The sequence below is a fragment of the Hylobates moloch genome, unplaced genomic scaffold (assembly GCF_009828535.3).
Source record: "Hylobates moloch isolate HMO894 unplaced genomic scaffold, HMol_V3 SCAFFOLD_3, whole genome shotgun sequence".
NCBI classification, from domain to species: Eukaryota; Metazoa; Chordata; class Mammalia; order Primates; family Hylobatidae; genus Hylobates; species Hylobates moloch.
The window spans coordinates 41,753,879-41,780,700 of NW_026652278.1; the positions used below are offsets into that span (position 1 = coordinate 41,753,879).

The following is a 26,822-nucleotide window of genomic DNA, read 5'->3' on the forward strand; positions in this document are numbered from 1 at the left end:
CACACCCCTCCAAGCTAGGGTTACAGTGGCTCGCCCCTCCGTGAGGGGGTGGTTTCCTGGCCAGTTTCTGCCAGATCGCCAGAATGGTCACTGGTTGGGGTTGCAGTGGGTACGTACTCTGCCTCACTGCAACAGCAGGCAGCTGTGCAGATATAATGACCCCAGGTGAGACTGGGAACTGTTGGTGGGAGGCACAGCTGAGAATATGGGTATATCACCTGGAATTTAACCAGATACACCATTAGAGGTGATATTCAGGTGTGCCTGAGCTTGCCTCCCTAACAAGAGAATAAAATGTGCTAGGGCAAACAAAATATTTTTCTCTTTGTTCAACTTTTCAGCTAGCTCCCATCCATCAAGATCCAGCTGAAGTTCTTCACCTTCTTGAAACCATTTCAAACTACTATGCAACAGAGATTACTTCCTTTTCTGAAACCCACATGAATTCTCATCTTGAACAGCTACTTATTTATTATATTTTTTTGTGGCATCTCTCACATTAATTTGTCATATGAGGTCTAATTTTCCTCATTAGGCTTCATCTCCTTCAATCATTCTTTTTGTCTCGCACAACACTTTGCACAGTATTCAAATATTTGTTATGTAGTTGACATTTACTGTAACTAAAACTATACTTAAGGAAAAGTTCAAGTTTCTTGGGGACAAGTTTAAGAACCAACTTTAAGGAAAGAAGTATTTTATATTACCTTTTTTTTTCCTGCTTCCTTTGAGAAACATCCTTAATCTGTGATAGCAGTATTACATAAAAAACCAGTTGGTAATGTAATGTTTCAGTAAGTGAAAAGATCAGCACAGCTGTACTTCAGCATTCTGAACAAGGCAGTTACGCTTGTCCCAAATAGCAAACTGAAAAATGCCATGCAATAGGCACTGTATTCCTTCAATAATTTCCATCCTTCCTAAACTTTCCTTTGGTCCTCTGCTACCCAGCTTCACTTAGAACTCCTGCCCAAAGACCTGAGACTCCTCTCTAACCTAATTGCTGATCCTGTCCCACAGCCACACAGTTCCTCTTGCCTCTCCTTTTTGCAGATCCTTTTATTCCACTGCCATGTCAGGTCACCTTTGCTCTCCCGCCAGCCAAATGCCCTGAGGGTAGCAGATCAGCTCATTCTCTCATCCATTCCAAGCCTGTTTATCCTCACTTCTTCCACTTTGGATGGTAACCAAAATTGCCTCCCTGAATAGAAAAATGGAGACACACGAATGCTTCTTTGATTCTCTTGACTTAAAGCCACTTTCGTAGTTCTCCATTCCTCTCTCCAGGACAGCAGATTGGACACCACATAAAAGGAAGAACAAAGAGATGAGCAGACAAAGATCTGACAAGAGGGCAGTCTGACCTGTTATCTCAGGGTAGCCAGCTATGAGGCAAGCAGGGTAAGCATCAGGGCCAGGCCACAATGGAAAAGGCTGGTACAGTGAACTGGTGGGGAAGAGGAAAAGAACGTGAGACAGAGTCAGTATTATGTTAGAGGGTAGACAGGGCCCTTGGTGAGGGAGAGGTCTGAAGGAATCTAGATGGTCAGAAGAGAAGGGAAAGTTAAAAGGAGGGCTGACTGAGGGAACACAGTACTTACTCCCATACTATTGGCTAAAACCTCTGTTGCACACAGCTAGCAGGAAAAAATAACATTCTTCATTCTCTGAAGGACAGACAGACAGATGGAGGAGACACAGGTAACAGACGTCAAGTTGCATGGAAGGTACCAAAGACTATAGAAGAATAAGTAAAACACAAGAAAATTATATTTTATAATATCCACTGGTTATAAATTTATTGAGTAAGAAATCTGGCCCATTTTCAATCTGGATGTCAATTCCGAGAAATAACTAAACAAGATATGATTCATGTAACCTGTGATTTCAGGCAACTGTTCTAAAGACTGCCTAGAAAAAGAAAAGAGTACACAGAAGTTAGTAGAGGTTATGCTAGCAGTTGCAATCTAACCCCTCTCCTCTCCAGATGTTTGCATTATGTTAATTCGTTACAGTAAAGCCATAAAAATAAACAGAAAGAAATGTCATGCATTTTAAACAATAAAACATGTCCTAGATTACTATGTCATAGTTAATAAACAAATACATGCTGTATATCCACTCTAAAACATCTCGGAGGGGGAGGGGCAAAAAGCCTCACTGATAATTTTCGAAATAAATTTAACCTCTCTGATAAATTAGGGAAGGTCAACTGACAGAATACCTCACAAAGATAGCTTTGTGGCCTTAACTAAAAAAGCATGATCAGTCAAGAGTATCCATTTAGTTATACATTTTTTACACGTGGCAAAAGTACAGTAAAATTTTAAATATAGATGATTTGAATGTTTACTTTTCTGTGTTACTCAAGAAATAAGGAAAGATAATGACCATAACTTAGTACAGTGTACAGTGTGTACTTCATACGTGGAACTTAATACAGTGTACGTAGTATCACTAAGGTCAAAAGAAACAACTTCCAACAAATTCTCTAGATTAGTGTTTTTAAACATGTACTTTCTAGGTCATGTTGTGGGTAATTTGAAACTATGTTAATGTTATGTTGTTTTAAACATAAAGATATCACACAGAGCACTAAGAATCAATATGAAGGTGTGAAACCATACCAAAGCCAGGTGTAAGGGCAGGTGCATGCTAGATAAGTTACCCCACTCTACCCTAGACCATAAACTCCATGAGAATGGAGAGTACACTTTTTTCTCGGCTATACCTCTAGCACCTATAACATAGAAAGCACTCAGTAAATATTGGTTAAATGAAGAATGGTGAAAATGTGGGCCGGGCGCGGTGGCTCACGCTTGTAATCCCAGCACGGATCACGAGGTCAGAGATTGAGACCGGGACTCATAAAAAACAAAAAATTACGGGGTGGTGGCGGGCTCATTCCAACAAAAAAAAAAAAAAAAAAAAAAAAAAAAAATGTACAACGAAGCTATGCTATTTCCTTCAAGACATTTTTTTCTACCCTCCATCCCTGATCGAACAACCTATAGCCTCTTGCGTGACTTTATCTTAATGACGAAACACAGTACATCCTAATCTAGGTTCTTTAGCAGAAGTATGGGTGGTTTTAAAACTTCATATTAATACACATTATGTATTATATGTAAACTCCATAATACATTTTAAAATGTATTTTTAAGTGGTTAAAATAGTCTATTTTTATGTGTGTGTCACAATTAAAAAATTTTTTAAATAATACTTCAAACAAGTACCTTGAGAAATATACCAAAGAAATAAGGAGGAATTTACCATTGGGATTGAAATGGAAAAGCTTTGATAATGCCTCTTCTACTTTTTCTAGTTTATCTCTAAATTTTTTAAAGTATGAGATATTTGATAAATTATAATTTACAATTGTGCCTTCTGTCATCTTATAATGGATTGAAATTAACAATAAGGGCCAGGTGAGGTGGCTCACGCTTGTAATCCCAGCATTTGGGAGGCCAATGTGGGAGGAACGCTTGAGGCAGGAGTTTAAGACCACCCTGGCCAACAAAGAGAGACCCCATCTCTATTTTTAAAAAAGTATTAAAAATAAATTAACAGTCAGGGAGGAATAGGCCTAGAAAACCTGTGTTGTCCTTTATTGGTAATTAAGGTAGTTTTTTCTACATTAACATTTTCCTGTCCAGGATCCACTGAACATCCCCTACATCAAGAAACTTCCTTTTATTTGACAGAATAGGCCTGTTGAAACAATGTTGCTCTGAAGTATCAACAGCGCAAAGAGAAAATTAACAAAATTGAGCAAAGGTCTGCTCATATGTAGCAATTTGTTTCTTCCATAAAAGGATGTGTTTTTGTTTTTTCTGAACCCTTTCTGAACACTGTAACATTTTCAAATACAAAGATGTGTGAGAAATCTAAGGTATGGCTTTTAAAACAGTCATATCATAAGTACTGTCTAGACATTTTAGACATGACCTTTACAGCACAGATCGCTGAGGGAAAACTATATATTTTTGAAACTTTCTCTAGCTGATTAAGGAGAAACTATGTTCCTATTAACTAGCCAATGTACAATGATCAGTTCCATTAATTGTGGCATAAACAGGCAAAGGTAGCAAAAACAAGCTGTTTAAAAAATTGTATTAAGTCATGGTTCCCAACACAGCTACAGATTCCCCACCAATGAATAAACCTAAACCAGGTGCAGTGGCTCACACCTGTAATCCCAGCACTTTAGGGGCAAAGCCACGTGGATCACTGGAGCCCAGGAGTTTGCAACCAGCCTGGGCAACATGATGAAATCCCACTTCTACAAAATATACAAAAAAAATTAGCCAGGCATGGTAGTGTGCATCTGTGTTCCTAGCAACTGGGGAGGCTGAGGTGGGAGGATCACTTGAGCCCGTGATTGTGCCACTGCACTCCAGTTTTCCAGCCTGGAGGACAGAGTGAGACTCTGCCTCCAAAAACAAACAAACAAACAAACAAACAACAAAAATGCCTAAGAAATCCATCTAAGGTTGCTTTTTTGGGGGCAGGGGGGATGGATTCTTGCTCTGTTGCCCAGGCTGGAGGGCAGTGGTGCGATCGCGAAGGTTGCTTTTACTGTTGGTGGCAAAATCCCAACTAAGTAATATATGATAATGAGAAAAAGCCTCACAAAGCAAAATAATGGCATTCAAAGATATAACAATTATTATTTAAATTATTCACAAGAAACACAGAAAGCCTGTAACATATACTAATTTGTTGACTTTGTGGAAGCAAGTCAAGTAGCTAGTGAATGACTTTCCAGCATCCGCATCTTAAGGACAACATTGTTCTCTACTCCTACATTTGGATTTTGGGTCTTTTACTAAGGGTTTAAAAGAGTCATAGCATTTTCCAGTGATATTTCATTGCATGTGACACAGAACTTCAAATGCTATGATTGTATTTACAATTTTAGAGAGTAACAACGTTATTTTTGCAAGATGTAACTCAGCTACAGATCAAGAGTTGGCCATGCATTTCATAATCTGCCACATTCTTACAATTGAAAGTACAGTAAAATCAAGCCTATTAAGCAGGGTCTAAAAAATTTGACCACACAAAATACATCATATCAATTTTGCATTATAAATGGTCATGCTATCACAGAATTTACTGTATTATAAACTTTAAAAAATTATTCTGGCCGGGCTCGGTGGCTCACGCTTGTAATCCCAGCACTTTGGGAGGCCAAGGCGGGTGGACCACGAGGTCAGGAGATCGAGACCACGGTGAAACCCCGTCTCTACTAAAAATACAAAAAAGGCCTCTATTCCAGTACGGAGAGGCTGAGGCAGGAAATGGCTGAACCGGAAGAGTTGCATGAGCCGAGATTGCCCACTGGATTGTTAAAATTAGAAAATGGCCAATATTAAAAGCTATAGTGAAAGTTTTCCTTACTGCAAAAAAAAAAAAAAAAAAGAAAAGAAAAAGAAAAAAGGTAAACTCAAAAGCACTCACTGAAAAACACTGGAAATAGTCTATTATGCACAAATTACGGTAAAATCATACTCCTACAAATGTAGGAGTAGAGAACAATGTTGTCCTTAAGATGTGGATGCTGGAAAGTCAGCTAGTCATTCACTAGCTACTTGACTTGCTTCCACAAAGTCAACCTCAGCAAAAAACAAATTAGTATATGTTACAGGCTTTCTGTGTTTCTTGTGAATAATTTAAATAATAATTGTTATATCTTTGAATACCATTATTTTGCTTTATGAGGCAACTCATATGGCAACTCAAAAGGTATTAAAGCAAGAAGCAAAATCATTCTTTTTTTTTTTTTTAAATGTACTGAACACCCACTAGAAGCCAGGCATTCTGAGGATGGAAAAATCAAAGACACATTTCCTTCTCTCACAGAGTTTATGTTAATCCAGCAAGTAAGAGAACAATTAACCAATTACAAAATATAAATATTATGACTGACAGGAATATGTATTGGTGCAAATAGCTCAGATGAAGTAAAACCAGAGAAAATGTCCTGAACAAGGTGATATATATGCTTAGATAAAAAAACTGAGGCAGGTGGATTGCCTGAGGTCAGGAGTTCCAGGCCAGCCTGACCAACACGGAGAAACCCCATCTCTATTAAAAATACAAAATTAGCCAGGCGTGGTGGTGCATGCCTGTAATCCCAGCTACTCGGGAGGCTGAGGCAGGAGAATCGTTTGAACCCGGGAGGCAGAGGTTACGGTGAGCCAAGAACGCACCATTGCACTCCAGCGCGGGCAACAAGAGCAAAACACCGTCTCAAAAACAAAAACAAAAACAAAAAAACACTAAGGTCAGAACTAGCCATACCCGAGATGGGGCTAAGAAGTGTTCCAAAGATAAAGAATAGGGGGTAAGAAAATGAATTCTGGGGAGGGTGGAGGATAGGAGAGAAGGTGAAGTGGAAGTACAGAGAACTTGACACAAGATGAATCTAAAAAGATGATGCAGGAACCACAAAGGACCTGGTAAGATACGTTTGTTTGGGAATGTGGACTTTATCCTAAGGCAATAGGAAACAACTAAAGCGTATTAATTAGAAAGATTACCATGTTCATGTTCAAATCTGCAAATCAGTAAATAATACGACTGAAGTGAAGAATAGATTGGAATGAGATGCCATGGAAGGCAGGAAAAGGAGAGGCTCCTGTCTTGTACTAAACATGTCTAGTCCAAATACCAAATACACTGATACATAAACTTAATATGAGATTTATCAGGTGATACAATGTTTAAGGGGATGAGTACTTCCTTTCCTAGGGTTGAGTGTATTTTTGTTTTTTTTTTTTGAGACGGAGTCTCGCTCTGTTGCCCAGGCTGGAGTGCAGTGGCGAAATCTTGGCTCACTGCAAGCTCCGCCTCTCGGGTTCACACCATTCTCCTGCCTCAGCTTGGGATTACAGGCGCCAACTGCCACCACGCCCGGCTAATTTTGTTTGCATTTTTAGTAGAGACGGGGTTTCACCGTGTTAGCCAGGATGGTCTTGATCTCCTAACCTCGTGATCCGCCCGCCTCGGCCTCCCAAAGTGCTGGGATTACAGGTGTGAGCCACCGTGCCCGGCCGAGTGTATATTTTCAAAACACTGGATGTAGCTTTACAGTGACAAAAGGGAAGTGTCTCTCTAAAGGTGTCTTGGACTAGAGATGGTGGCATGTTCTAGGATTGTGGTAACTGGTATAGAAAGAAAAATGATCAGCTGCAGAAAGATTAGAAAGGCAAAATATACAGGATTGGATTTGGTAACTGGCTGGACACGGGGAGTGGGAGGAAAAGGGAAGTCAAAGAATATTCTCAAATTTCTTGACCAGACAATTGAGGGAATAATGGTACTAACTTAACTATTTCCCATCTGTTGGAAATTCTGGTGGAAATGTCCTAAAAATATTACAGTTTCTCTTCAGTTATGCATATGAAATAAACAGTGCAAAAAATATTTTAGATTTGATTTTGGCATATGATTTTTATCTCCTGGGCTATTTTCCACCTATTTTACATAAAATAGTATTAAAATGAGTCTGCACCAACAGGAGAGAAAGGAAGTTTAGTTAGCACAGAACTGTGCTTCGTGCATGGAGAAGGCAAGCTTGAAACTAAAATTTGCCATTCAAAGAAATCCACAGATGAAAAAGTCAAGAATTGACACTACCCCCAAAACACACAAAGTGTCTCAAAATGTTTTCCTTGGGCCTACTACTGAGCCCAAGGAAACTAAGCACAGAAATAGCTCTTTCATAAAAACATGACAGGCTTTTTAAAAAGTGAACAAGAAAAAAATCTACAGAAAAGGAGTGCTACTCTTTGAAACACAACATCCAGAACAAAAGATGGTACCTTCCAAACCCACTCCGTCATTGAGAAATATTAAGTGTCCTAAACTTCCATAAAGAGATTAGAGTTGGCCGGGCGCGGTGGCTCAAGCCTGTAATCTCAGCACTTTGGGAGGCCAAGGCGGGCGGATCACGAGGTCAGGATACCGAGACCATCCTGACTAACACGGTGAAACCCGTCTCTACTAAAAATACAAAAAATTAGCTAGGCGTGGTGGCGAGCACCTGTAGTCCCAGCTACTTGGGAGGCTGAGGCAGGAGAATGGCCTGAACCCAGGAGGTGGAGCTTGCAGTGAGCCGAGATCTCACCACTGCACTCCAGCCTGGGTGACAGAGCCAGATTCCATCTCCAAAAAAAAAAAGAGAGAGATTAGTGTTGCCCGAAAATTAGGTTCTTTTTAAACACTTTCATTTTGTCTTTATAAAGCTACATCCAATCCTGTGAAAATACACAAGTTGCTCTAAGAAAGGAAGTACTCATCTCCTTAAACACTATTACCTGATAAATGTTATATTAAGTTTATATATCAATGCATTTACAATGTATATATTCATGCATTTATACCGGAGGTAACAAATTAGAAGATACACCTTTCTATATTTGCAAAAATGTAAAATGTCACTTGTATTCTCTCAAGGCAGTTTTACTAAAAAAAAAAAAAAGAATTTCCCCACATTGAATAGATTATAAAATAAAAATCAGATGCCCCATACAACGGTACCTAGCAACCCCCTTCACCCAACTCCCATGGGCTTCTCCCACACACTATTTCATCAGTCATCTAGGGAGTCTGTAAGGAATGGGTTATCCTTTCCCTTGCAAAACAGATAAAACTTGCGCACTTAATATGCTCAAAGAATGTGTTCAGTTAATTATAAAAAAGAATGAAAACTATTTGTTTTCATCATTTATTCCTTCAGTCTATATGGTAAAAGAATCCAATTCTCATTAAAAGTTACCATATCAACTCTAAAGAACTTGGTGAATCCACTCGTTCACTATCACAGAGGAACTATCCCTTAATTACATGTACAGAGGGCCACCAAAATCCGCTTACAAAAGCTTTCCAACCATTCTATCATACTGGAGGAAAAAGTAATGTTTCTCCCATAGCTATACAAATAAATGTCTTGTTAGTTTTTCTATAGTTTTCCTGGACTTTCCTGTTGACAGGCAATTTCAAAAGAATATAAGATTTGTGATTTATCTTCCACGCCTTAGTTACGGAAAATGATGCTAATACGATAACTGGCTTAAGGTTACAACGCTGACGTTGGAATGTTTACTGCCAAACAAAAGGAGAAATTATACTTAATTTTAAAAAACATCTCAGGAAAGAACATACCCCTAAGAACGTGAATTAAAACTGTTAACATAATTAGACGGTCTCTTAGATAACAGTAATTCAGGTTTCCCCTCCATCGACAGTAACTACCAAGTTTTCCCATGAAATGGAGGTTAGGGACCAGCCTTAGAATACTGAGAAAGATAAGAGACTCTCCTAGAATCGAAAGAGGGAAGAGAAACCAGAGAACAGAAACATGGTGAGGAAAGAGAAAAAAACAGCTCTAACGTGCCAAAGGGTCTAATAACAAGAAAAAGGCATTATTGAACCAATTTCCCCAGGAGTAACCCGAGCCCAAACCCCCGCCGACCACGGTGCGAACTCCGAAGTCTACTGAAGAAAGCGCCAGAGCCCAGTGACAATGAGAACCGCACTTCTCTAGGAGTGGGGGCTCTGAGAGGAGACCGTGCCTTGCCTGAGTCGCCTTCCAGTTCGCTCGTCAGGAGCGAGACCCACCTGGAGACCGCCATGGCCGGGCACCGGCGGTTCGGAGCTCCCCGCGACCTACGCGCCGCGCAGCTGAGGCGCTAGTTTCCAGAGAGCTGAGCGGTGCAGGCCCAGGCCGCGGAGCACAGGGGAGCGGCCGGTGCGGCGTGGGGCGTTCCAGCGCAGGCCCTCGGGCATCTGCCCTGCCGCCTACCCGAGCTCGTCCCCGCGGCGGCCGGGAAGCAGGCGTCCAAGACGGTAGCGGAGGCGGCAGTCCTCCGACCCGCACGACTTCAAACCGGGTACCCTCAGCTCCGCTCTTTGCTGACGCGGGCGTCGGCACGCACAACTGAGCGTCAGCGCGCCGGAAGTGACGTAAGCTCACCGACAGGGGCTCAGCCCGGCGCGAGCGCCTCAGGTTTGGTGGCACGCGCCTAAATAAAAGCGCTTTGTGCTAATATGGAGAGGATGTCTAGTCTTAAAACTAGAGAAGGAGGTGAAATAAGGGTCCTCTTATTTGACAGAGAAGGAAAAAGGCGATTTAGTCCAAGTCCTGGAACTTCAAAAGCTTGGTTTCTAATTCCATACTACCCAGATTCTGCTTGCCACCATACTGCTTCTAGGAAGCAAGATCAGAAGGACCTTAACACGCTCTTGTCCAGGTGGTGAAGCCAGTGGGAGGAGTGAAAGCAAGAAGTCGCTATGACACTGAAGAAATGGCTCAGATGTTTGTCATTATTTACCAGAAGTTCTGCCTAGGTATTGGAGAGAAGGTCTTCTGACCAACGATTTTGCCAAGTTAACATTTCTCAATTGTTTATGTTGTTTGTACCATCATTTTCTCAGCCAGCCAGATTTGAAAACTACCATTTTTAAACATTTGTTCGTTTGGGGAACTTACCTGGCTTTTCAATATTTTTAAGTTCATTAGGCTTTTAAACACTTCTGCCAGGCGCTTATCATCTTACACTTGATTTTTTTTTTTGACCGAGTTTCACTCTGTCACCCAGGCTGGAGTGCAGTGGCGCGATCTCGGCTCACTGCCAACCTGCGCTTCCCGGGTTCAAGCGATTCTAAATGTGCCTCAACCTCCCGAGTAGCTGGGAGGCACACGGGCCCCACGCCTGGCCAAATTTTTTGTATTTTTTAGTAGAGACAGGGTTTCGCCATGTTGACCAGGCTGGTCTCCTGCTCCTGGCCTCAAGTGATCCGCCCGCCTCGGCCTCCCAAAGTGCTAGGATTACAGGTGTGAGCCACTGCGCCTGGCCCTTAAACTTGATTTTTATGCTAGTAGTCAAAATAATATTTCTCCAATTTTCAATTCAGCCCATTTTATAGGCCACCAACAGATTAATCTTCGAAAAACCTCACTGCTTTTTATCATGTCGCTCCTATGCTTATAAAGCATGTCCATTGGCTTCTCATTACCTGAAGAGGCTATGTCTCAATCCTTGAGTCTGTTTTTCATCTGTAAAATGAGGCTAATGAGAAGCACTGCAGAAGATTGTGGGAATAAAATGAGGTCATGGATCTAGAAGAGCTTACAAGAACTTTGTAAACCATAAAGTAGTATATATGTATGTAAAGAGAAAGAAACTAACAAGTACCTGCTGTGTGCTGGGCACATGACATGCATTATCCATATAATTTGTAGGGAAACCCTGAAAAGTTAGTTTTAATCTTCGTGGACAAGGAAACTAAGCTCAGAAAGGTTAAGTAATTTGCCTCCAGGTTCAAGCTAGTAATAATATTTATTGTCCAGTCATTCAACAAACGTTTGTCACCTCTCTGTATCAGAAACTCTGCTTGGCGGTGTTTATGCTATTAACATCTAATCAAGTTGATGTTCAAGATATTTTTACACTTTCACTTTAGTCGCCTACTTGCCTCATCACTTTATCTCCCACCATTCAATAACAAGCAGATACTTTTTACTGATCGTGTACAACAATCATTTAGCCAAAATTAAGCACCTACCGTATGAGAGATTGGAACTTCTGAAGAAACCAGAACAGACAAGATGCTTACTCTGGTTGAATTTACATTCAAAGGAAAGGAAAAAGAAAATAGATAAACATTGAAAATATATTTATGTGCTATGTAAAGAGAATGATGGGATTAATGGTATGATTAAAGACCTACTCTTACTGGGTAAATCAGGGAAAAACAGGATTAGCTTAAGCTGAGCAGTAAATGACAAGAGGTAGCTAAATGTGTGACAATCTGGGACCCTTCCAGGAAGAGGGTATACGTAGTGCAAAGGTGTAAGAGAAGTCTGCTCTGTTGGGAAATGAGATGGGAGAAGTAGAAAGGGGTCATCGTAAGGAATTTGGACTTTGCTCCATATGAAGTAGAAAGTCATAGAGTTTTAAGAAAGTGAGTAAAATGATCTTAGTTATATTTTTTAAATCTTTTTAATATCAGATAATTGGGTATATAGTCTAAATGGCATTAGAAGAGAGGAAAGGACTGGTGGTGTAGATTTGTAAAGGATAGTGTAATAATCAAATATATTGATATTGGACCGGCTTGTTTTTAAATCCTTTCTCACCACACTTAATCGCAGTGTCTCCAGGGGGGATTTTAGAACCTCTCTAAGCTTCATCTGGGAAATGAGGATAATAATAGTACTCATAGGGTTGTGGTGATGATTAAATTAATGCACATAAAACATTTAACCAAGTGACTGCCACAAGAAGCCCTCAAAAATATTATTAACTACATTGCCTACTGTTTTTGTTAACAATGGAAACTTGAGTAAGTGGCAACTTCTAGTCTCAATTTATTCAGCTGTGAAACGGGGATAATAATAGTACCAGTTCACCACCCTTATCTATACCAGTTCATCACCCCTGCCAGATGATTTTCTGAGTTAAAAACTATTTAGGTTTTGAAAAGTAATCCAATGAATATACCTTGTATTATGCAACATCCCAACAGCTTCTAGGGCAGTACTCTATAATCATATACATTTATAGAGCTGCAGCAAAATGTATGACTAACCATACTAAGAAGAATAAGTAAAAGACTATAGATAGGCATTGCCAGTTCAGGCCAGGATTTGCTGCCAAATATATATATTTGGAGATGGCATCTTGCTGTTTCCAAGGCTAGTCTTGAACTCCTGGGCTCAAGCAGTCCTCCCATCTCAGCCTCATGAGTAGCTGGGACTATAGGTGAGTTTTTAAAAGTGTGGTTTTCAGACCATTTTCAATTTCAGAATTGTAAATAATAGATCATAAACCTGTACTTATAGAATTGTCATAAGGAAGAAATGAGTTCATACATGACACACTTAGAAAATACTAAGTATTAGCCAGGTGTGATAGTTCATGCCTGTCATCCCAGCACATTGAGAGGCTGATGTGGGGGGATTGCTTGAGCCCAGGAATTCGAGACCAACCTAGGCAACATAGGGAGACCTCATGTCTACAAAAAAATTTGTTTAAAAATTAGGCCGGGCACGGTGGCTCACGCCTGTAATCCCAGCACTTAGGGAGGCCAAGGCAGGCAGATCACGAGGTCAGGAGATCGAGACCATCCTAGCTAACACGGTGAAACCTAGTCTCTGTGAAAAATAGAAAAAGTTAACCAGGCATGGTGGCGGGCACCTGTAGTCCCAGCTACGCGGGAGGCTGAGGCAGGAGAATGGCGTGAACCTGGGAGGCGGAGCTTGCAGTGAGCCGAGATTGCGCCACTGCACTCCAGCCTGGGTGACGGAGCAAGACTCCGTCTCAAAAAAAAAAAAAAAAAAGCCAGCCGTTGGTGGCATGTGCCTATAATCTCGGCTACTCAGGAGGCTAAGGTGGGAGGATCCCTTGAGTCCAGGAACTTGAGGCAACAGTAAGCCATGATCATGCTACTCTACTCTAGCCTGGGTGATAGAAGGAGACCCTGTTTCAATGAAAAGAAAAGACTAAGTATTAAATAAATATTAACTATTATGATTAACTAGTTTAGCTATTATTATTTATAATAATAACTAAATATACACCATTAAGTGAACAAATATTCACGTTATAGGAGTTAAAGGAGAAGAATAACGAAAAAGAAAGCTTATTTAGTGAAATTATTGCTAAAAAAACCTTTCAAGTCTTGGGACAGATATAGAGAGGCAGATTCATAAAACTGAAAGATCCCCCAATAAATACAGCCCAAAAACATCCTCACCAAGGCACATGATAATCAAACTGTCAAAATTTAAAGAAAAATAAAGAATTTTAAAAGCAGCAAGAGAAAAGTGTCAAGTCACATATACGGGAATCTCCATTAGACTACCAGTAGATTTCTCAGGAGAAACCTTATAGGCCAGGAAAGAATAAGATTATATATTCAAAGTACTGAAAGGAAAACAAAAACAAAAACAAAAACAAAAAAACTGTCAGCCAAGAGTACCATACCCAGCAAAACTGGCCTTCAGAAGTGAAGAAGAAATAAAGTTTTTCCCAAACAAGCAAAAGCTGAAGAAACTCATCACTACTAGGTCTGCCCTACAAGAAATGCCTAATGGAAGGTTCTTTCTTTCCTTTTTTTTTTTCTTCGAAGTCTTGCTCTTGTCCCCCAGGCTGGAGTGCAATGGTGCAATCTTGGCTCACTGCAACCTCCGCCTCCTGGGTTCAAGCAATTCTCCTGCCTCAGCCTCCCGAGTAGCTGGGATTACAGGCAACTGCCACCACACCTGGCTAATTTTTGCATTTTTAGTACAGGCGGGGTTTCACCATGTTGCCCGGGCTGGTCTCTAACTCCTGACCTCAAGTGATCCACCTGCCTCGGCCTCCCAAAGTGCTAGGCTTTCTTGCTTTCTTCCTTTCTTCCTTCTTTTCTTTTTTTCTTTTTTTGACAGGGTCTTGCTTTGTTGCTGGAATTCAGTGGCACAATCATGATTCACTGCCACTTTGAATTCCTCCCAAGTAGATGGAACTATAGGCATGTACCACTGTGCCCAGCTAATATTTATTTATTTATTTGTTATAGAGATGGAGTCTTGCCATCTTGCTTAGGCTTGTCTCAAACTCCTGGACTCCAGTGATCCTCCTGTCTTGGCCTCCAAAGTGTTGAGATTATAGGTATGAGCCACCATGCACAGCCATGAAGTTCCAGTATAAACAAAAGGATGATAATAATTATTATGAATACAAATGAAAGTATAAAACTCACTAGTAGAGATAAATATGTAGATAAACCCAGAATATTCCAATACTGTACTGGTAGTATGTAAAGCATACATATCTCTAGTATAAAGGTCAGAAGTCAAAATGGTCAAAAAAATAACAAAAGCTATAATAAGTTGTTAAATAATATACAATATAAAAAGGTGTAAATTGTGACATCAAAAACACAAATTGTGTAGCTGGGCATGGCATATGCCTGTAAACTCAGCTACTCAGGAGGCTGTGGTGGGAGGATCACTTGAGCCTAGAAGTCCAAGGTCAGTCTAGACAATGTAGCAAGACCTTGTCTCTTAAAAAAAAAAAGAAAAAAAAACACAGTATGTAGAGGAGAAAAGTCCAGAGTTTTTGCATGTAACAGATGTTATCAGCTAAAAACAGTTGACTATAACTATAAGTTGTTTTACGTAAGCCTCATGATAACCATAGCAGTTATGCAAACAATAAAGAGAAAGAAAACAAAGCTTAGTACTACAGAGGATTATCAAATTTTTTAATTAAAAAAGAAATAAAGGTGCTACAAAACAACCAGAAATAAACAAAGATTCTACAGAACAACCAGATATAAAATAACAAAGTAAAAATAGTAAGTCCTTCCTTTAATAATAATCTTGAATGTAATTGGACTAAATTCCCCAATCAAAAGACATAGAGTTGCTAAATAGATTTTTAAAACAAGATCCAACTATATGCTATCTACAGGAGATGGATTAAGCTTTAAGGATACACACAGGCTGAAAATAGAGATGAAAGAAGGTATTATATGCAAATGGTAACCAAAAGACAGCAGGGAGGCCAGGCATGGTGGCTCACACCTGCAATCCCAGCATTTTGGAAGGCCAAGGTGGGAGGCTCGCTTCAGCCCAGGAGTTGGAGACCAGCCTGGGCAATGTAGGGAGACCTCATTGCTACAAAAAAATGTAAAAATTAGCCAAGCGTGGTGGCATGCACCTGTAGTTGCAGCTACTCAGGAGGCTGAGGCAGGGGGATTACTTGAGCCCAAGAGGTCAAGGCTGTGGTAAGCAATGTTTGTGCCACTGCACTCCAGCCTGGAAAACAGAATGAGACCCTGTCTCAAAAAAAAAAAAAAAAAAAAAAAAAAGCAGAGGTTGCTATACTTACATCTGATAAAATAGACTTCGAGTCAAATCCTGTCACAAGAGACAAAGATGGTCATTATTTAATGATAAACGGGTCAATCCATCAAGAGGACACAATGAGTGTAAATATATATGAACCTAACATTGGAATACTTAAATACATAAAGCAAATATTAATGAACATAAAGGGTGAAACAGACAGCAGCAATACAATAATAGTAGGAGACTTCAATATCCCACTTTCAACAACTGATAGAGCAACTGAACAGAAAATTAATAAGGAAATACTGGACTTGAATTGCACTTTTGGCCAAATGAACCTAACAGATATTCAGAGAACTTTCCACCCAACAGCAGCAGAATACACATTTTCTCTCTAGTGTACATGGAACATTCTCCAGGATAGAGCATATGTTAAGCCACAAAACTAGTATTAACAAGCTTATAAAGTCGTATCTAGTATTTTTTCAGACCATAGAGGTATGAAACTAGAAATCAATAGCAGAAGGAATCTTTAAAAATTCACAAGTATGTGGAAATTAAGCAACATGCTCTTGAACAATCGATGGATCAAAGAAGAAATCAAAAGGTAAATTTACAAAAATCTTGAGGCAAATGACAATGGAAACATAACACATCTGCAGCAAAAGCAGTTCTAAGAGAGAAGTTTATAGCAACAAATGCCTACCTTAAAAAAGAAGATCCCATATAGTTTAACATTATGCCTCAAGGAACTAGAAAAAGAAGCATAAACTAACCCCAAAATTAATAGAAGGGAGGAAACAATGAAAATCAGAACCGAAATAAAACAGAGAACAGAAAAGCCATAGAATAGAACTGAGTTGGTTTTTTGAACAAATAAATAAAATTGATAAATCATCTAAGAGAAAAAGAGAAGACTCAAAAAATCAAAGTGAAGAAATTACAACAGATGTCTCAGAAATAAAAAACAAGATTATAACGGACTATTATGAACAAGTATATGCCAAGAAATTGGATAACCTAGAAAAAATGGATAAATTCCTAGAAAAATACAACCTACCAAGATTGAGTCAGGAAGAAATAGAAGGCATGAGCCGACTAATAACCAATAAAGAGATTGAAGTAGTAATAAAAAACTGGGAGCGGTGGCTCACGCCTGTAATCCCAACATTTTGGGGGGCCAAGGCGGGCAGATCACCTGAGGTGAGGAATTCAAGACCAGCCTGGCCAACACGGCGAAACCCCATCTCTACTAAAAATACAAAAATTAGCTGGGCCTGGTGGTGGGTGCCTGTAATTCCAGCTACTTAGGAGGCTGAGGCACAAGAATTGCTTGAACCTGGGAAGCGGAGGTTGCAGTGAGCCAAATGACCCAATGCAGTGAGCCAGTGCACTCCAGCCTGGACGACAGAGCAAGTCTCCATCTCAAAAAAAAAACAAGAAACACCGGGCACGGTTGCTCATGCCTGTAATTCCAGCACTTTGGGAGGCCAAGGCAGGTGGATTACCTGAGGTCGGGAGTTCAAGACCAGTCTGACCAACATGGAGAAACCCCGTCTCTACTAAAAATACAAAATTAGCTGGGGTGGTGGCGCATGCCTGTAATCCTAGCTACTTGGGAGGCTGAGGCAGGAGAATCGCTTGAACCTGGGAGGCAGAGTTTGCGGTGAGCCGAGATTGCGCCATTGCACTCCAGCCTGAGCAACAACAGCGAAACTCTGTCTCAAAAAAAAAAAAAAAAAAAAAAAAAAAAAAAAAAAAAAAAAAAAAAAAGCCAACAAACAAACAAAAATAAATAACTGCCCAACAAAGAAAAGCCAAGCCCAGGACCAGATGGCTTCACACTGAATTCTGCCAAACATTCAAAGAAGAATTAATACCAATGCTTCTTAATACAACTCTTCCAAAAAATAAAGCTAGAGGGAATATTTCCAAATAAACTTTATGAGGCCATCTTCACTTTGATACCTAAGTGAAAGACATCACAAGAAAAGAAAACTATAGGACAATCTCTCTGATGAATATCAATGCAAAAATTCTCAAGAAGATGTTAGCAAGCTGAATTTAACAATACATAAAAAAGATTATACATCATGACCAAATGAGAATTATCCTAGCCATGCAAGTCTGGTGTAACATATGCATATCAATCGATGTGATAGATTTAACAGAATGAAAGATAAAAACCACATGATCATCTCAATTGATTTGGGAAAAGCATTCAATAAAGTCCAACATTTCTTCTTGATAAAAACTCACAATAATTTAGGTATAGAAGGAAAAGTCCTCAACATAATAAAAGCCATTTATGAAAAACCCACAGCTAACATACAATGTTAGTTCCTCATATAATCAATGGGGAAATACTGAAAGCTTTTCCTCTAAGATGTAGTAAAAGACAAAGGCAAGGATGCCCAGTCTCACCACTTCTGTGTAACACAGTACTAGAAGTACTACCAAGAGCAATCAGACAGAAAAATAAAAAGTGTCTAAATTATAAAAGAAGTAAAATTATCTCTATTTCAGATGACATTATCTTATTTTTAAAAGCTTTAAAGATTTCACAAAAACCTATTAGAACCACTAAATGAATTGAGTAGAGTGTCAGGATACAAAATGAACATACAAAAATCAGTAGCATTTTTATACACATAATGACCTAACAGAAAAAGAATGCAAGAAAACAATCCCATTTATGATAGGATGAAAAAGTAAAATAAAATAAAATACTCAGGAATAAATTTAACTGAGGTGTAAAAATTACACTGAAAACTGTAAAACATTCATGAAAGAAATTGAAGAAGACACAAATAAATGGAAAGCTACCCCATGCTCATGGATTGTAAGCATTAACATTGTTAAAATATCCATACTACCTAAAGCAGTATGCAGATTCAACACAATCCCTACAAAAATCCCAATGCCATTCTTCACAGAAATGGAAAAAGCAATCCTAAAATCTGTATGGAAACATAAAAGACCATGAATTACCAAAACAATTCTGAGAAAGAAAAACAAAGTTGGAGGCATTACGCTTCCTGATTTTAAATTACATTAAAGTCTATAATCGCAGCACTTTTGGAGGCTGAGGCAGGAGGATTGCTTTAGCCCAGGAGTTTGAGACAAATCTGGGCAACATAGTGACACTGTGTCTCTATGAAAAGTAGAAAAAATTATCCAGGTGTGGTGGCACATGTCTGTAGTCCCAGCTACTCAGGAGGCTGATGTGGGAGGATTGCTTGAGCCCAGAGTTTGAGGTTGCAGTGAGCCATGATCATGCCACTGCCTTCCAGGCTGGGCAACAGAGCGAGACCCTGTCTCAAAAAAAATTATATTATAAAGCTTTAGTAATCAAAACAGTAATGGTACTGGCATAAAAACGGACACATAGAACAATGGAACAGAATAGAGAACCAAGAAATAAATTCAAACATATATGGTGAACTAATTTTTGACAAGAGACACAATGGGAAAGGGTAGTCTCAATAGTGCTGGGAAAACTGGATTTCCATATGCAAAAGAATGAAATTTGATCATTATCTTACACTATACAAAAACATCAACTCAAAATGGATAAAGAACCTATTGTAAGACCAGGAACTATCAAACTCCCAGAAGAGAACATAAGGGAAAATCTCCTGGACATGGGCCTTGGCAATGAGTTTTGGACATCACACCAAAAGCTCAAGCCACAAAAGCAACAATAAATAAATGGTACTACATGAAACTAAAAAGCTTTTGCACAGCCAAGGAAACAATCAACAAATAAATGGCAGCTACAGATTGGGAAAAAATATCTGTGAACCATATATCAAATAAGGGTTTACTGTCCAAAATTTATAAAGCACTCATACAACTCAAGGGTAGAAAAACAAATAACCTGATTTTAAAATGGGCAAAAAGACCTGAATACACATTTTTCCAAAGAAAACATGAAAATCACCAACAGGTATATGAAAGGGTGCTCAACACCATTAATCATCAGGGAACTGTAAATCAAAACCACTATGAGACACTACCTCACATCCGTTAGGATGGCTATTACCAAAAAGTCAAAAGATAAATGTTGGCAAGGATGTGGGGAAAAGGTTGTACACTCTTGGTGAGAATGTAGATTGGTACAGCCATTATGGAAAACAGTATGGAGATTTGTAAAGAAATTAAAAATCAACTAGTATATGACCTAGCAATTCCTCTTCTGGGCATATATCCAAAGAAAATGAAATGACCACCTCATAAAGATATCTGCACTTTCATGTTAATTGCAGCATTATTTACAATAGCCAAGGTATGGAAACAACCTAAGTGGGTAAACAAAATGTGGTATATACATACAATGGAATATTATTCAGACTTAAAAATGAAATAAATTCAGATACATACTATAACACAGATAAACCTTGAAGACATTGTGTTAAGTGAAATAAGCCAATCACAAAGGACAAATACTGTAGGATTACACTTACCATAAGATATCTAGAGTAGTCAAATTCACAGAGACAGAAAGTAGAATGATGGTTGCCAGGGGCTGGGGGAAGGGAGGAATGGGTACAGAGTTTCAGTTTTGGAGGATGAAAAAAAGTTCTGGAGATGGATAGCTATAATGGTTGCACAACAGTGTGAATCTTTTTAATGTCACTGAAGAGTACACCTAAAAATAGTTAAAACAACAAATTTTATGTTATGCGTATTATGCCACAGTTTTTAAAAAAATAACTCCCCTTTTCTGATATTGTATAATATATCTATGTGCCCTTACTTTTTACTCTGGGAACAATGTTTGTGACAGCGAAGCATGGTCTCTGGAGTATCTCTTAATTACAGCTTTCAGATAATAAATTTTTTTATTGTAATTAGAGCATTATGCCACAAGATGTCATTCTTTCGTTAAAAATGGTACCAATTCGGTTCAGTAGTTGTTAACAAAAGGTAATGCCAAGGCAACAGACAAAAGCCTGTGACTACTCATCCATGCTTCACACATACAAAGACAGTTTTCTGGGAAAGAAAGGGCTTCCAAGTGTGAAATGTATTAATTAGCTAGTCTTATTTATGAAACATGTTAATGTTTCTAATCTTCATAGGTACAAATTGGTTTTCATTATAAGTTGAATTGGTGTAATCAATTTTTTATTTTATTTATTTATTTATTTATTTATTTATTTATTTATTTATTTATTTTTTGAGAAAGAGTCTTGCTCTGTTGCCCAAGCTGGGGTGCAGCGGTGTGACCTCGGCTCACTGCAACCTCTGCCTCCTGCATTCAAGTGATTCTCCTGCCTCAGCCTCCTGAGTAGCTGGGATTATAGGTGTGCACCACCACACCTGGCTAATTTTTGTATTTTTAGTAGAGATGGGGTTTTGCCATGTTGGCCAGGCTGGTCTCGAACTCCTGACCTCAGGTGATCCACGTGCCTTGGCTTCCCAAAGTGCTGGGATTACAGGTGTGAGCCACCATGCCCAGCCTGAATTGGTATAATTAAAACATAATTAATATAAAATAAAAAGACAAAACATAAAGATCACTGATCACTGAAAGATGTTAGTGGTTTTATCACTAAATGATGTGTGACCCTGGACAAGTTATCTAGTTTCTCTGATTTTACCAGAGTGGTAAAAACTTCCTTTCTGAAGTCAATATACATTACTATATATTTAATATATACTACTATATATTTAAACACATTTTTCTTTTTTCTTTTTTTTTTTTTAAACCTTTTAAGTTTTTTTTTTTTTTTTTGGGAGGATTCCCTCTTTTTCTTTTTTCTTTTTTTTTTTTTATTATACTTCAGGGTTTTAGGGTACATGTGCACAATGTGCAGGTTTGTTACATATGTATCCATGTGCCATGTTGATTTCCTGCACCCATTAACTCGTCATTTAGCATTAGATGTATCTCCTAATGCTGTCCCTCCCCCCTCCCCCCACCCCACAACAGTCCCCGGAGTGTGATGTTCCCCTTCCTGTGTCCATGAGTTCTCATTGTTCAATTCCCACCTATGAGTGAGAACATGCGGTGTTTGGTTTTTTGTCCTTGCGATAGTTTACTGAGAATGATGTTTTCCAGTTTCATCCATGTCCCTACAAAGGACACGAACTCATCATTTTTTATGGCTGCATAGTATTCCATGGTTAAACACATTTTTCTAATTCTAAAGTATTTTGGTTTTTATAGTAGTAACCAAACAATAATTGTTCAAATATAATACTAACAGGAGTTCAGTAATAGAAAATGCTATATGCGAGAGGACATTAGGAAATATAATAAGAATTCCTGATATCTTGAGGAAGTATTTAAGTAAAATATTTACTTGTCTAAAAAAATTACAGTCAGAGGTATAAACTCTTGCAATTAAAAGAAATCACATTTATTAATGAGAATATTTTTAAAAGATGATGGAATATTCTGAAGTTTAAAAACAGCTTTGCTAAGGGTCATTTCTGTGTGTCACTTTATTTCTTTTTATATAGCTATAGTATATTTAAACAATAATGCTGTCTTTTATGAGGGTTTGTCTATTTACCTATTCTTTACTCAGACATTGATGTAGACCTTGTCAGATTATTCTGAGTATTGTTGACAGTGCCTTTTCGATGGAATTCACACTTTTTGCCTGTCACACAAAATTTTGTGGAAGGCAGTTTTAACTTTTTGAAGAATATCTGTCAAAATTTAAGAAAACAAATGTATAAAATTCCATTTTTTTCCAGTGTTTAGCATTTCTAGTAAGCAGTGAGGTTTTTTTTTTTACATATAGTGATGATGGCATTATTGACAAGCTATACATGAGACTGCAGATTATATTGAAACATGTTAAATGTACAGAAATAAAATATTAGATTTATATCAAATTTTCCCATTTGAACCAGTGGGGAAAACCTCACAGAAATCAGTAAGTTAGCATTTCAATTTCTGTCTTATTTGACTAAGTGGAAAGAGATTCTTTAAAATGTATAACCTGCCATTATGTAATTTGGTTTCATTTTATTCTACCTGTTGTGTGAGTTTAGTATATTTAATTTACTTTTTGTTACTCTTTACATACTGTTTATTTTTGTTACAGTTTTTAATTGAAGATGGACTCTGAAAATTGTATAGGACGTGTCTTATTAATATGATTAATATATTTAGAAGAGCCACACGAAACCCATGACAAAATGAATGTAAATATTCTTTCTAAAAATTTAGAAAATTTTATCCTTTTGCATTTATTATGTAAAATTATTTGTTTTACAATATCAAAATCTTTCATTTAAAGAAAAAAATGCCATGAAACATTTGAACTGATGAGCCACAGAACTTCAGTTGAAATTTTTTTCACTTTTTAGCATGCTAAATATACATCTGAGTTTAAATATTGTGTTTAATGGCCATTTATAAATTCAAGCACTACCACTGGTCAGTTTTGTGTGCTAGAATAAAAATATGTTACCTGCAGTGTAAGTACAGCACACTGTCAAATTCTTTTCCTTAAGGTGCACAGTAAATGTACAGATAGTTATAGGCCACTGTTTTGTAATGTAGTACATTTCTGATCTATTATTCCTAACCTATTATAACTGTTTGCAGAGAGAAAATAATTGAATTTTTCTAATAATCTGTAAAATTATGCTAACTTCTACAAGTTGGCTTCTAAATAAAATTTTTAAACAGAGCAAAAAAAAAAAAAAAAGCAGCTTTGCCTGGTCAGCACTTTGAGAGGCTGAGGCAGGTGGCTCATCTGAGGTCAGGAGTTTGAGACCAGACTGGCCAACATGGTGAAACCCCATCTCCACTAAAAATTAGCTGGGTTTTGTGGCAGGCGCCTGTAATTCCAGCTACTCGGGAGGCTGAGGCAGGAGAATCCCTTGAACCGGGGAGGCGGAGGTTGCAGTGAGCCGAGATAGCACCACTGCACTCCAGCCTGGGCGACAGAGTGAGCCCCCGTCTCAAAACAAAAAACAAAACAAAATAAACCAACGCCCCCCCACACACAATCCCCCGCTCCAAAAAAAGCAGTTTTGCTTAAATGTAACATTTTCAAGATCCAAGAACACATTCATTCTCTCTTTTTTTTTTTTTTTTTTGAGAGGCAGTCTCACTCTGTCCCGGGTTCAAGTGATTCTCCTACCTCAGCCTCCTGAGTAGCTGGGATTACAGGCGTCTGCCACCACGCCTGGCTAATTTTTGTATTTTTAGTAGAGACGGGATTTCACCAGGCCAGGCTGGTCTCACATTCTTAACTATTATACCATTTCAGTTGGTAATCTTACCTTTCAACTACTATAATACAAATAATTTTTTTAAACTTCTAATTTTTGGAGGACATTTATAACTGATTTATAATACCTAAAAATAATCAAAAGCCCAAATGTCCACTCCTGGGTGAACTGCTGGGCACTATTGTATGTTAATAAACTAGGATATTATATTTTTATTAGTAGTAACAATTATTAAGATTGAGAGTCTTAAGAAAGGCTATTGGAAATAATAGGTAAAAATGTAGAACTCAGAATATGAGAAATAGAATGTAAATAATATAATTGTGTAAAAAATGCCTAGTTTAGAATACTGAAGTTTGTTTTGTTTCATTTTATTTAACTTTTAAAACTTAGATCTTTTGTTTAATTTTTATTTTTTGGATGGTTAAGTACGTGAAAGAAGAAAATCTTGGTTAATTTTGCCTGATTATTTTAAACATTGGAAGCAAAATACAAGATTTGTATTTCATACTACAGGACCGCTTCCATCATCCATCTGGAGAGACAGAGAGAGAGAGGGAGGGAGAGAGAGAGAGAAGCGCGGCGGTGATAAGTCTCCCAGTGTGAGAGAAATCGGGGAGGGGCGAAGAAGGGTAGGCTTCTTCTGTTCCATTGATACCACGTTCATTCACAGGGAGCCGGCTAAAACAGACTACTCCCCCGTGCAGTCGTTCCCTCTACCCTAATAAGGCTTTGGCGCCTCTCCCAGAACTCGGTAAGTTCAAAGTGTAGTAAAGTGCATGTTTCCAAGGAATCATCTGAAATGATTTTGTAGATAGTTTATTGCAGGTTGGAGAAGGGAGAAAATGAAGGAAGGGGGTAGAGGGGGCAATTATCACGCATCGTTTTGCTATCGTATTTGCAAGGGGAAGAAAATCTCAATGCATACATGCTTTGAAAGTGATTATTTAGACAGTGAGCAGTTTCCCCAGGAAAGCTCCTCAGAGGGTCTCCTCGCAGGCTGCAGCTTCCAGAAAGTCTGCGGAAGAGTAGTTCGCAGGTGCATGCGTCTGGGCGAAGCGCTGCGCCTGGCTCAGTTGGTGGCCGTCTCTGTCTCTGTCCGCAGGTCCAGGGAATGCTCTTTGCCTGGTCCAGCCCCGACAGACGTGGTCTGAGAAGAGCGGAGCGCGGAAACCGCGGAGCATGAGTCCTCCGAGGCCGCGAGCGTCGCTGTCGCCGTCGCTGCTGCTGCTACTGAGTGGTTGCCTCCTCGCGGCTGCTCGGAGGGAGAAAGGGGCGGCTAGCAACGTGGCGGAGCGGGTCTCCGGGCCCACTGGCGGCTCCTCGGGTCGCTTCCTTAGCCCCGAGCAGCACGCGTGCAGCTGGCAGCTCCTGCTGCCCTCCCCGGGGGCCGCAGCGGACAGCGAGTTGGCGCTGCGCTGCCAGAGCCCGGACGGGGCGCGCCACCAGTGCGCCTACCGCGGGGATCCGGAGCGCTGCGCAGCCTACGCCGCACGCCGCGCGCACTTCTGGAAGCAGGTGCTGGGAGGGCTGCGCAAGAAGCGGAGGCCCTGTCACGACCCCGCGCCGCTCCAGGCCCGCTTGTGCGCGGGCAAGAAGGGCCACGGCGCCGAGCTGCGGCTAATGCCCCGCGCGTCCCCGCCCGCACGCCCCACCGCCGCGGGATTCACGAGGGAGTCCAAGCCCCGGGCTCGGAACCGGGGGCGGACCCGGGAGCGTGCGCCCGGCCCAGTCGCTGGCACTCCGCCTCCCCAAAGCGCACCGCCCAAAGAAAACCCCTCTGAGAGGAAGACCAACGAGGGCAAGAGGAAGGCGGCCTTGGTCTCCAACGAGGAGCGACCCGTGGGGACCGGGCCCGACCCCGACGGGCTGGACGGGAACGCGGAGCTCACGGAGACCTACTGCGCTGAGAAGTGGCACTCCCTCTGCAACTTCTTTGTCAATTTCTGGAACGGCTGAGACTGCCTGCCGGCTTAGGGAGGAATGATGGGGGAGGCGTGGGGAAGGGAAAGCTAAGGACGTCTTAGACCGGGGGGGGGGTACTGTGATAGATATTGGGGAGAAGTCCAGGTTCTCGAATGGGGGTGGGGGCAAGGGTAAGGGTGGGGTGCTTGGGATGAGAGTGTAAGGGGTATGGAGAATCTCTGGGATAGCAGAGAAGTTAAAAATTTTGAAAAGTCTCAGTCCTGATTAAGAGCAGGAAAAATAATGGAAACAGAAATAGGCGTACCTTAAATGTGCCAAAACTGGAGACTGGGGAGAGAAATCGATGCGGGGAGAGAAATCGATGCACAGAGGAGGCTGAGAATAAGGGGGAGATAGAGTGACTAAAGTGATGTGAGTCCCATGTGGGGAGGGGGATGCAATGTTTATTGTTTAACATTTCTATTAAATGCAGCCATGAGCAATTGCCAACCTGAGCCAGGTTGAATCAATGTCTTGTCACCTAATCAGCTAACAAGACTGCAGACTTTTTTCCCCTTTCTGAATTGGTATAAACTTGGATGCGGCGTGGTGGGTGTCATAGATAACCTCTATAGGGACAGAAGCCTCACAGGTCAAAACTGGCTCCAAGGAAAGGTTTGCAGAATGATTTCCTTTCCATTCTTTTAGAAGAGCTACTTTTTTTTTTCCCCCTGACAGGGGCTGGCTTGCCCAGGCTGGAGTGCGGTGGCTGTTCACAGATGCAATAATAGGCACTGCAGTCTCCAACTCCTGGCCTCAAGGGATCCTCACATCTTAGCCTCCAGAATAGCTAGGAGTAGCTGGGACT

The 26,822-nt window shown here is 40.0% G+C and overlaps 2 protein-coding genes across 3 annotated transcripts in view; one reads left to right on the plus strand and one right to left on the minus strand.

Moving 5' to 3' along the window:
- Window positions 1–9,948, minus strand: part of BTAF1 (B-TFIID TATA-box binding protein associated factor 1) — a 107,647-nt gene extending 97,699 nt beyond the window's left edge. The window contains exon 1 of one of the 2 annotated variants that reach the window (XM_032136857.2): window positions 9,628–9,926. In XM_032136857.2, the coding sequence (XP_031992748.1) occupies window positions 9,628–9,641 (14 nt within the window). In that variant the 5' untranslated portion in view covers window positions 9,642–9,926. Of the gene's footprint in view, window positions 1–9,627 lie in introns of both variants that reach the window. The other variant, XM_032136841.2, reaches the window with a different exon arrangement.
- A 15,283-nt stretch (window positions 9,949–25,231) lies between these two features.
- On the plus strand, window positions 25,232–26,008 carry FGFBP3 (fibroblast growth factor binding protein 3). Its single transcript, XM_032170135.2, has one exon. It carries the CDS (start codon window positions 25,232–25,234, stop codon window positions 26,006–26,008), a length of 777 nt encoding a protein of 258 aa, XP_032026026.1.
- Window positions 26,009–26,822: the final 814 nt, after the last annotated feature.

Coding starts and splice junctions, on each gene's coding strand:
- FGFBP3 (XM_032170135.2), top strand. CDS start 25,232: ATGAGTCCTCCGAGGCCGCGAGCGTCGCTGTCGCCGTCGCTGCTGCTG.